Source organism: Mytilus galloprovincialis, chromosome 8 (assembly GCF_965363235.1).
Source record: "Mytilus galloprovincialis chromosome 8, xbMytGall1.hap1.1, whole genome shotgun sequence".
NCBI lineage: Eukaryota > Metazoa > Mollusca > Bivalvia > Mytilida > Mytilidae > Mytilus > Mytilus galloprovincialis.
The window spans coordinates 38,206,301-38,219,403 of record NC_134845.1 but is presented as its reverse complement, the minus strand read 5'-3'; the positions used below and the strand labels follow the sequence as shown (position 1 = coordinate 38,219,403).

Below are 13,103 nucleotides of genomic sequence, written 5' to 3'. Positions count from 1 at the left end.
CAGTATACAACACATTAATTGTTTTAAATTCCAATTTTGTTTGATTAAATTATCAAGATCATGTATGTATTTTAGATGCGAGAAATTATGTAATTGAAGATGAATCAAATAACTGACTCAATAAAGTCTCAATTTGAAATCATGTGGTATGCATTGAAACCCTGGTTTCTCTCTTATAAATGGATGCGGCACCGTCGAAGGCAATGACACCTGTAACCAACGCCAACATGATTGCCATGAAGGTCAACCACGCCAATCTGGCATGTATTGATTTCTGTGTTGTACCTCTGTGCCTCTGTCCTATTCATAACACTGTGTTTTGGGGGGAGTGTGTTCTCTTGAAATAGCACATTCATGTATTCTTATGGTTTGATTCAGATTTGCATTACTCCAGATCTGCACTATATGGCGATGCAACATTTTTAAACGATTCTAGTGGGGGTATCGATTGAAAGAATTGTTACAAAAAAAACAACAAAAAAAAAAACACTTTAAAACAAAATTCAAGGGTTTCAAATTTCGCTGTAAGAAATTCGTGCGACTTCATTTATCAGGTATGTTAATAACCTCGTTTTGGTCAGCTGTCATTGGTAGTTTATAACAATAAAGAAGTATTGAAAGCATGAATGGAAGTTCTATGATAATCAATCGTGATTTGGTAAAACAATTAAATGTGAGTTCGCGTTTATAAAGTCTGTCAGTATATGTGATCATGGTGATCAAATTAATATCTTATCGTGTGAATTTCTATAAACATGAATTGAATTAATTAGGGTCGGAAAACATAAGTCATGATATTGTTTTATCCAACTTATAGGCTCAAAATTCTACAATCAAATAAATTAGATGTTGCTCAGATACTGAGTTCTATCTACTGTTTTAAGGAAAAATCTAATATCCCACTTTTTGGCAAAACTTTTAGGAATTTGGTCCGTAATGCTCTTCAACTTCGCACTTTTTTTTGCCTTTTTCACTTTTTTGGATTCGAGCGTCACTGATGAGTCTTTTGTAGAGGAAACGCGCGTCTGGCGTGTATACATAATTTAGTCCTGATATCTATGATGAGTTTATTTATTATATTTGTGACAGACAGAATCTGACACCGGTTAAAACTTAATCATTTTACATTTTGTTCAAAGATAATACCCCTCAGATATTTTTTTGTGTTGACCAATCCGCATCGCATTTAACTTTAAAAAGGAGGGACAAAAGATACCATAGGGACAAGCAAACTCATAAATCGAAAATAAGCTGACAACGTCTGGCTAAATGTCTGTTCCCCAAATGCGATTTTTTTCCTTTCACATAACAAATTGTTTCTGTTTTATGCCTAGCTATTCTTAGCAATAAAATGCAATGTGCTTCATCACTTTTTTTATCTTAATTATTTATTTGCCGTTTGTTTATCTCACTTTGGTTTAAACAAACACTTCATTTATTCTATTGAAGATAATTTACCAGAAACGACTGCTTTATAATCAGTAATTTCTTTTATTATGTCGATATCCAATATATTTGTAATTGTTTATTAGATATTGGTGTTATGAAAAAGGTCACTAAAGAGTTATTATGCTATTCAAACGGAAGTTCCAGTATAAATTTCCCGGTTTTTTTTTTCTTATTCATTTTATCAGATTTTTTTGGTTCATTCAAATATGTATACAAATTGAAAGTCAAGCATAACAATAATCTAATGTTTAAATTTATGAAAAATATAAAAATGACCGAAGGGTAGAGCATTAGGTTTTCAGGAATTAAATTGTGTGCAAATTATTTGTTTAAATTCCAACAATTAATTTTATTAAACTCTTTGGATAACAATGTAATTTTTTTACATAAGCAAGAACTACACGATGATGTTTGTTTGCGTAAATCTAAACTTCCTCTAAAATCTGGCCCTTAAGAGCAATCGACAGCAAAACAGCAAAACAGTACGAACGTATAAAAAAGTACAAACATGCTACTTTGGCAACACATTTTATATACCAGTGATGTGAAATAAAAGTTTATAGCAACGGCAAAATATACCTCATGTTTTACTAGTCTAAACTAGATATGGACAATATCCCCTCCTTTTCTGCTCTACGGAGATGGATTGCATGTGTCAATGGGACATGTACACACACACACACACACACACACACACACACAATAATAAAAGTTTAGATAGATAAGGGATACTAGTTGGACAGTATAACACTTTAATTTTTTAAAATTCCAATATTTGTTTGATCATATAAGCAAGATAAAGTATGTATGGTATTATGTAAACTAAAATTGGTAGAGTCATAAAGAATTTTCTAATCCATATGAAAGTAATATTTTTTTAAAAGATTGTCATTTGAATTTTGCCATGATTAGGGACTTTCCGATTTGATTTTCCTTTGAGTTCAGTATTTTTGTGATTTTACTTTTTTAAAAATGCAACATGTTTTTGTTTCTTAGTTAGACAGACTTCCATACAAGATTAACCAAGCATTTTGGGATTTGTATATTATAAAAGTATAAAAGAATATTAACCAAAGGAACCATATATAAACGTGGGTGTGTATTTTAAGTTTAAAAGGAGACCTATGTCGATCTATTGTACAACATTTATGAATATAAAACAATATTTAGGTAATGGCAAAGAAACAAGATGATCAAATTAATAACCTATCGTATCAATAGAATCAAATAGGGTTAGAAAACATACGTCATGATTTTTTTTTTAAATTCTACTTAGGCTCAACACCATACTGATTGTATTTCTACTGTTGTTAAGAGAAACTTCTAGTACCCTACTTTTATTATATTTATGACATATGGGACCTGACACTTGTTTTAAACTAGATTATTTTGACTGTTTTGTTTATTGTGTCTGTTTGGTTTACGCACCAATGTAAATATAACGGAATTTGACGAGACTGTCATCAAAGTGAGAGGGTTAGCGCTATAGAAACAGGTTTAATCCACCATTTTCTACATTTGAAAATGCCTGTACCAAGTCAGGAATATGACAGTTCTTGTCCATTCGTTTTTGATGCGTTTTGTTATTTGATTTTGCCATGTGATTATGGACTTTCCGAATTGATTTTCCTCTAAGTTCAGTATTTTTGTGATCTTACTTTTTAGTTATTAATTAATTATTTATTTTGTGTTGACCAATCTGCACCTCATGTGCATGTTCCTCTAATGCGATTTTACACTTCACATATCCAATAGTTTCTGTTTTGTGCCGACTTATTATTCTCAACAATCAAATGAAACATGCTTTCAACCACTTTTTTATCTTCGTTATTTGCTTGCCTTTAGTTTATCTCATTATAGTTTAAGCGATTTCATTGTTTATTTCATTGAGATAATTTACCAATTTACAATATCTAATATATTTGTAAGTGCTTATTATTAGATATTGGTGTTATAAAAAAGGTCACTGAAAAGTTATTATGTTTTTCAAAATGGTGTTTTAGTATCATATTTCCTCAGTTTTTTCCAAAAGCAACATTTTTCTTTGGACCTACAAAACTTTCTACAACAGAAAGTCTGACTAAACAATATTCCAACGATATTCAAATGTTCTAAAAGGGTCAAATCTAATTGAATAGGTGGCAAATATACATTTCTAAATGCTCACCGTCAGGATCATTTTGGTCTAAATGTAATTTTTGATATATAAGCTAGAAGAACACATTCAATGATGTTTTTGTTCATCTAGAATTTATAGAGTTGCGCTGAATCTGTAACTAAGTAACACCGACAGCAAAACAGTATACAAATTTAAAGTCATACTTTCGACACACAATTTATTTACCAGGAATGTGAAACAAAAGTTAAATAAGAACAGCAATATATTCATCACGTTTTATTAGAACAAACGATACAACCTATTAATCATAGTATTAAATGCACAAAGAAAAGAATTGAACATTGATGCGGCTTTATATTCAGAAAGACAATCTAAGAATACTCGTAAAAATGAAGATTGCTTTTCCTTCATGTGAAGCTGCACCGACTTATCGGAATGTCAGTCATTTCGGGGAGAAGGTTATCTTGCAAATAACAAGTAATGTTTGTATTTTTAGAGTGATCACATTGAAATATTTATATCAAAGTAACATGCTATGCTTATACGTATCAAATAGGCTAATTTATTTCGACATTTTTCCCAAACATGAATATATCATGTTTATGTAGTTTTAGTTGTGGTAGTGATAGTGGTTTTCGGGTGGAGTCGGTCACGTGTACACGCAAGATGATGATATGTGGATGTTTCACTAGCGGCTATCCTGTCTGAATATTGCGGACTGGAAAAACCTATTTTTCAGACCGTGTCTGTTTGTCATTTGGCCTTCATTTTACTCCGACTGCGTTGTTGTTGCTGGTACGGAGTATCAGTTCGCGTTGCTAGCATGGCTTTTTGTATTGCCTCTTTCGATTCCGAATTGATGACGGGCGATGTGTTTGGTGGTGTGCGCAGTAGGTCTGGGTTGTTGATGTCAAACCCTTCACCGAAGTCGATCCTAGGGCGCTTGCCTCTGGCATTTGTAGAGGTGTAGAATACCAGGCGATAGCAGGCCTTTTGGAGGTTGTAAGGACTGGTGACAATATCCTTATGGACTACAACCCTAACTGGTTCCCCTTTGTACTTTGTTTGTGTAAGTTCTTGACCAACTATGGTGTCTCGGTTTGCATGATGTGGTCTACGCTGGTGGTTTGTTGATTTGGAGTAGCAGGTACAACGGCTGTTTTGTTGGCCATCCACTAGGCTTAATGGTTAGTGTTGCGTCTCCTGGTAGATGGTGGCTTGTTGTTGCTCTTCAGGGCCGGAATAGGTTTCCAAATGAGCTGAACCGATACTAGGTCAGAACTGGCGGTGAATTTCCATTCCGGCTCTTTTCCATCCAACTTCATTGTTACCAATAAGGCTCTCAGTTCATTAGGTAGTTCCATAATGTCTGTCAATGATGTTTACGATTTTAAGTTCAACACACCTCCTCCATTGCCTTTTTTATACCATATATGGTAACAGTAAAACATGCAAATGAAAAATGAATAATCTTGTTTCCTTCATCATGACTTGATACAAGGAAATAAACCAACGTCTTTAAAGAAAAGAATTTTGGTCAAAACGTCACCCTTCCATTGAAAGCTTGCTAAGGCTGCCAACATGTAGATGTGATACTAGCACTAATGATAAAAACATTACTTATAAGACCGTATCTTGCCCAATAATGGATTTTTATACATTGTGACTTGGACGGAAAGTTGTCTCATTGGCACTCATACTACATCTCCCTATATCTATGAATTCCAAGCAGCGACTAATTGTTATTAATGCCAACAAGACCACACTCCATCAGTTTTATAATAATAGTAAAAATATTCAAACTGTCTACCGACATAGATTAAATTTAAAATCAAATATATGCCTTTTAGTCCCCCCCCCACCCAGGTGCATTGATTAGGTCGATACAGTCAATGACATCTTGCACCAATATGTTGTACTATTTGAGATAGGTACAAATTCAGATAGAGGTAGTCTAAGTCCTTTGATATCTAATAGTGCATAGCTTTTATAGGTTTAAAAAGATGATAAAATTCTAAAGAATCTAAATTAATGATGATTATTTGCTTATTTATGTTGCAAGATAAGAATATATCCACTTTGGGAAATATCCACTTTGGGAAATATCCACTTCGGGAAATATCCACTTTGAATTTATCCAATTTGGTATATATCCACCTTGGGTGGGGTGGGTGGATGGGGGAGGGGAGGGGAGGCTGAAAGGTGGAAACTTCTACATCTGGTGTTAAGGTTGACTGTTCTTGATTGAAAGTTTCACGTTTTATGCTTCGAAGAGATTGATCTTTAAAACAATGCGGCTAAATAGCTAAAGGAACCAATGGACTAAGCGAAGCCATGTAGAATCCACTTGAAATGACAGTCGTTAGATTTTGCTTTTAAAAAAAAGGAACTTTTTCTATTACACAAAAAGGCAAAAATAAAAAAAAATATAAATTCATATTTTTTTAAACATAACAATATTAATCTTGAAAACATAATATGTAATAGCATTAATTTGAAGATAGATAGTTGTGTCATAATTAAAAATTAATGGCCAATTTCCGTGTTAAACTTGAAGTTTTATAATTTAAATATTTTATCATCTTCAATAACTTAATTATTTATTATATACCTGCTCTTCGAAATATTGATTAGAAATATATCAGTTAAGATATTAGACAAATTTATTACACAATTAGATGCAAATGTGAACATATAGGGACAAGCACGTAAAGTTTTTGTCCATATTTTTACGATTTTTTTTTATCATCTTGAAATTGTATATTTTATAGATAAGATGCCAATAAAACTCTAACCTGACAATTATGAATGATGATAACTTAAAACATTCTCTCGAAAGAAATGTAGGCATATAAGTTCCAATAAACATTAAATAGGAGGATGAGAAAACAACAAAAATAATCTTTTTCGGAACAATGAGTTTTAAGAAATTGTGACCATACGAATTTCTAACGATAGAGTAAACTAAAGAAGACATATGATATTTATAGTTTAGTATGTTTAGTATAAGATAAATTCTAGCCGTGTGACTGTTCTGATGATATTAAACTCAATATTTAAACGACCTTTTACCTATTTCTCACAGAACCACTAGATAATATATTTGCGAAAGGGTTATTATTTTTATGATTTTTGATGAAATTTCTTTACTCTGGCTTACAGGAACAGTACGGTTGAATGGTGGCAAGTTACATGCAATATGGAATACTAAGTCATAAGGGGTTTAACTTTAATGAGCATACAAGCTTGTATACTCTTGCTTTGAAAGAGTTATTATTTTATGACTTCCATTACTTATATACATTTACTGGTCGAGTACAAAATCATTATAAAAATATGGATTGATTTCGTGATGCACATATGAGACCACTCGAGTTCCGATATCTAAATTTTAATCAGATTAGTACAGTTATAGTATGGTAATTTTGCATGCATGAGTAACATTCTAGATAAATACTCTATATATCGCACTGGATCGCTTCAGTGTAATTTGCATTAGCACGCAACCTTATCTGTTTTTCTAAATCAAGAACTTATTTTCCTCAAAATTTGTTATAATAAAAAATCTAGTTACTAATACTTTAACGACTTGTTTTGTTTTAAAACAATGTATCCATATACCAGAAATACTTGCTGGTTTATCTGTCTGTCTGTCACGAAAATAATAGTGAACATGTTTGTTAAAATCCGTTTAGGCAAGTACAAAAAATATTTTATTTAACCTAAAATCATTACAACATGGAAAATGCATTAGCTGCTATTAAATTATATTACCAACAATCGTCTGGAAAATCTGTGCCCAACAATTTTGTCATACCATAAATGCGAAAAATCGATTGCCTGTTTTATAAACGTATTTAGAATAAACTACTAAATGATTTGTTAATAGACAATAAAATGAGATTACCAAAATAAAAATCTATATCATTAAAAAACTGAACTTTTCTTGTCTTGTTTTTTATAAAACCAATGCAATTGTCACATATTGTACAAACAAAACAGAACGTAAGCTTAGTGGAAAATAATATAAGCAGGAAGCACTTTTAAAAATCCAAAAGGAAATATTTTGGGACCATTTTTATGTGTACTGCTACATGTACTTGCGACTTCCGTAATTGTGACTTCTGATAAAATATATTCTCATCGTGGTCCTTATTGAATATAAAGTAATGCATCCTTAAGTTCTCCTTTATGCTCTCATTCAAGACCCCAATGATTGACTTGGGTATAGAAACATTGTCACGTGAAATCATGTCTATCATTAAAATCTATGCTCAAGAGAGACATCTGTGTGAATGTGTGGGGTGTAAACAGTAAGTAGCGAAGGGAGAATGATGCATTTTCTGAGAGTGAAAGAATCTTACAACTCTTTGAAGGGTCAGTAGGTAACCTGTTGTACAACAAAACTTCTACACTTACTAGAAAGAACTCTGCTTTACAATGGTTGTACAAAATTCTGGACCTTAAGCATGGTTGACTTAATTTGCAAAACATACATAATTGCTGTACCAAATGAAATTCCTATTCCTGAATATGCAAGAAATAATTGCCACTCGACGTTACACACTTAATGATCAATCAAACAAAACACTCAATTGAATGTATCAACACTGGAACCAAGAATAAAAGCTCATATATACGTAAATCATATACATGCCGGTATTTAAAATTGTATGTCAAACCAATGAAATTGTAATTGAAATATTACCTCAAAAAGAATTCCCGCCTTTTCTTTTTCAACGTCACCCTCTGAACGAATTGATAATAGACGTCCACTATGTCTCTTCCTACCCAATCCATAAGATGTAGATCTATGTGAAGTATATATATTTCTTCTGCTTTTTAGTTTTTCTAAATTGTCCGCATACTTAATGTAAGAAGACGTTTTACTCCGGATGAACTTTTTATTCATTTTCCTGCTTTGGAATCGAACCCAAAATGATAGTCCTTTTCAGTCTCCGTACAGTTTCCGTTCCGGAACTATTTTACTTTATGAGGATCGGAGCTGGAACTGCCGGGGGAGTTGGAGTCCTTTTACGTTCTTATAAACTAACGTGCGAGACTTGAAACCATGGAACTACGAAGATCTTGACATTAAAACATGACCGAGATTACCTGGTCTATGTATATATGCGTGCATAAAATAAATATTGAAAGATTCGGTAGCACCGGTTTCCATTCTATTACATTAACTTCAAAAAGACTGTCTTTTAGATATGCATCCGTCTATTTACTTTTATAGAATAAATCAATTTTGTCAATTAAAACATCAGATGCGGAGATTGATTAACCGTAATTGACTTATTGTAAAGTCAAATCTATATTTTGTAATATTGCGACAATATCTTGTTAGGTTGTTAGGTTGTAATGTACCTTGTGCTTAGGTAATATATTCAATCTATAAAACATGCAATAAAAAATAATTGTGTGGTTTTCCTCACAGTTTATTGGTGATAAAACAATAATATAGTAACTTCTTCTTTATATTAATAAACTACTACTAATAAATCATCGGTATTTCATTCAGTTATTTGAAGTTTATTCTAACAAGAACTACCTTTATGAGTGGACTTATTAATTAAATAGCTTGCCAATCCTTCTTGACTTTTGTCTTCTCTATTCTTTATGTTCTTTCTTCTTTTTTATTAATTCAAGAAGAATAATTACATTTACATAAGGACCCAATGCAATTTTCAATAAACAAATGACAAAGTTTTAAAGGTTAAATTTACCATTTTGACCGATTGGGCTTTAATTTCTGTTATGTATTTTATTGGTATGCCTTCATCTGACCGTGTGAAGCCCGATGATGTCACTCGTAGAAGAAAATATTGTTTTTTTTTTAATTTTTTTTATATAGGCATCAATGTTTTTCCTATACTTATGTCAAAGTTTCAAAACTTCATGACATTAATTGTTTAGACATTTATGGATTGTTAAAGATCTTACATGCGACCACGAGATGTATATTTGATATTGGTGACGTCATTGGTTGCTTTGTAGTATCCTCATATTTTTCATATTTTTTCAGAGTGAAATGTGTTAAACATCATTAGATTCAACAATATCATCATTTATAGTTCATATTTTGTATGTGTAATATAAATTAACCTGAGAAGCCATAAAACTTCAAATTACTGTCCCATTAAAATATAATTTAAAAATTTGTAGATATCATTTTACATTGCTTAATTTATAATTCATGATGAAAATTATACATGACATGTACATTCGTTCCCATTATTGCTGTGTGTTTACCATGCATGAAAGTTTTAGTTATATATTATTCTCTGTATTCTAAAATCGAATATGAATAAAGTGTAAAGTAGCGTAAACTTCAATATGACTGAAAACCAGAGGTTTAGGGATCGAGAAAGGGGTTTCAATGATGTCCAAAACTTATAAAACACGTCAATAGGCACACATCGAATGAATTATCTAAAGAAAATAGGAGATCTATGAACATTTCTATGATTAAAAAGATACAATTATTTTTGCCTTGAGATAAGTATAAGTTAACGGCGGTTAATAATAATGTCGTCAGCAAGTTAGATATATGGATTATAAAGGAAATATTCTACACACTCTGAAAAAGCTCTTAAGAATTAGTCGTCCATTTGAATGATGGCAGAGTATAAAAGTAAAACAGATTTGTAGGATTTTACAGGTACCTGCATAGTTGGCACATCATTAACGTTTTCTTCCGGAAACAATGTTGTAAGAATTCTTGGTCTGGTTTTGTAACTTTTAGATCTTCGTAGATCATTTTCTGATTTCCTTCTAAAAATAAACGAATATATACATGCCTGAAACACATTTTTATTCAACAATGAAGTAAACACTAACATAATATTTCAATGAAAAGATCTACCGTAACGGCAAATGTTTCTGACTTCTTTTCTTAGTGGCTAGACCAAAATGACACCACAAACTACTTGCTAAAATAAATTCAATCATTACTAAAAAAATCCTGCAGTTTATATTACTACCATTTACACAAGACATCGTTCTTTGAATGCATGGTAGACCTGTGGCTTAAATGTGTATATAAACCTGCTATTTAGTGGTGTTGTGGACTTTAGAGGAATTGTGGAGTTTAACGGTGCCACACTGCTACCTTTCTTTCTTTCTGTGTTTGTAACTGAGTATTCATGTAGGATTTGTTTTACTGCTAGCGACAATGATATAACCAAATGCCTAGAATTGGATTGATATAGCTGTTTTACAGCTGGGACAAATCAACACTTTAACACATTTTTAAATATGTGGCTAATGAACCTGAGCGATTCCAGAGAGCATGTTGGTCTGATCCTTTCCTCCACTTTTAGGCAGTAAATATTATATACATTTTTTTTCTACTGCTTCCTTCAACTAGTTTTATGATGGTTCCTTTCCATTTCAACCCTTGATGCATCAAGTTATGTACAAGAGAAAGGGAAACCACAGACTCAAGTAGTCAGCATCTCCTAAATTGTAAGAAAGCTCTTTTTGTCGCATGCACAATCAACTCGTCATGACGGAAAAATACTGTATAGAATGACATTAAACATAAATCATTTTGTAACAAAAAAACAAAAAACACAAAAAACATAATGTTGTTAAATTAAATTGTTCATTTATATATTAATAAGTAAGATTGAATACAAAATGTTACCTTCTTCTTGGAGTCTTTGTGTTCTCTCTACTTAGTTTTGGTAGAAAGTTTGTATCGGTCCTACATTTTTCTAGTCTAGGTGTAACATTTTCAAAAATGCACAATGACAGTCGAAGTCTAGAATGATAACCAGATTCTTTCATAATCCGCTTGAAGTTTCCGGTAGAGTTTGGATCCATACTTCATATATTTTCTAAAGATACATATAAAAAGATGTTGTGTGATTACCTATGAGACAAATATCCAAATGACACAGTGGTAAGCAACTTAAGGTCACTGTGTTGTGTCTCTTGATTATTAAAATATATTGAACCATTGTATGTAAATTGCGTTTTTAAATATGTTTTAATTAAAGAATTTTCAACACAATTGCATCTTTATTATGCTCCACTCATTCATTTAAAAATATTATAGTGATAGAAATATAGTTTTCATAAATTTTTGGTAATGATATATGAAAGGTTAGCGTGATTGATATTTAAACATTTTGAATATAATAAAGCATACATTGTTCATATAACATTGTTTTGTGATGAAAAAAAAAACAAAACATGCACTCAATGAAACCCAATAAGAAATCATTTTTCAGATGGTTTTACTTTAGTAACATGTTTAAATCCGCTAAATCCTTAATTTGCCTCTCTGTCAGTAGCCTGTAAGTCTGTGCTGTCGTTGGTTGAGTACAGAATTTGGATACAATTATGTTCATTTTCACAGGACATTCAATGTTAGATTTTTATACCATTTACTCCATATAAAAAAGAAGGTGGTGTATGATTGACAATGACACACCTCTCCACATGAGACCAAATGACACAGAAATTAGCAGATATAGGTCACCGAACTCAAAAATGTGAAACAATTCAAACGGGAAAACTAACGGCCTAATTAATGTACAAAAGAAATGAACGGAAAACAAATATGTAACACAGCAACAAACGACAACCACTGAATTACAGGCGCCTGACTTGGGGACAGGCACATACATACAAACCATCCAACCCTCCCCTAATATGTGACAGTATTGAAACAGTACAACATAAAAGCGAACTATAAAAACCTAAACTCACAAGCTGCATATAAATGCATAGAACAAAAACACATGGACGAGACTACACTGCTTTGCTTGCCTCACCAGTTACACAAATAGAAACTTGTATAATCAGTGCAAACATTGAAACATTGAAAAACAGACCAATATTGTAGTTCTGTACTCAAACGCAAGTGGATGTTTTTTTGTATTTTATACTTGTTGTTCGTTAATTGGTCTGTAATATTAATCAGGTCTTTGGCCATTATAATTTTTGTACTACTTTCTGATTGAGATTGAATAACTGTTTGCATTAACGGTTATGCTTTAGTGGATCTTAATATGAATAAATAAGATGCGATGAAGTATACGTTGATGAGACATTACCGAACGATACAACCATGGAAGTATTATATTGACTTTCATTTTAATTCCATGATACAATGCACCAAACGACAGCTAGAGGGCAACACATTCAGCATTCTAAAACTAGGTGTTGGCATGCGGGTTATGTTTTCTCATATATTTTATGATGGTATAATAATAAACCCCTAACAGGAGTGATTGTGCTTGAAACTCATATGATGAAAACATAATCTTTTAATAAGTTTAATTGAACGCTTTAGCTGGCAGTAACTGCTAGTAGTCTTTTGTTAATTTATGTATCATTGTCATTTTGTTTAGTTTCTTTTGTTACCTATCGACATTGGAATCGGACTTCTTTAAACTGAGTTTTACTGTGCATATTGCTGTGTGTTTTTTCTACATTGGCTAGAGGTATTGGTGACACATTACATATCTGCATTATATTTTGATATTGGCTCTCGACGCATATGGCATTTACTGACCCC

At 32.0% G+C, this 13,103-nt stretch overlaps 1 protein-coding gene across 2 annotated transcripts in view; it reads right to left on the bottom strand.

Moving 5' to 3' along the window:
* LOC143041872 (uncharacterized) overlaps window positions 1–11,396 on the bottom strand; it is a 35,966-nt gene extending 24,570 nt beyond the window's left edge. The window contains exons 1-2 of one of the 2 annotated variants that reach the window (XM_076214001.1): window positions 11,223–11,396; window positions 10,240–10,348 (exon numbers count right to left, since the gene is read on the bottom strand). In XM_076214001.1, coding sequence (XP_076070116.1) covers window positions 10,240–10,348; window positions 11,223–11,365 — 252 coding nt within the window. In that variant the 5' untranslated portion in view covers window positions 11,366–11,396. Of the gene's footprint in view, window positions 1–8,276; window positions 8,743–10,239; window positions 10,349–11,222 lie in introns of those variants that run through there. The other variant, XM_076214002.1, reaches the window with a different exon arrangement.
* Window positions 11,397–13,103: the final 1,707 nt, after the last annotated feature.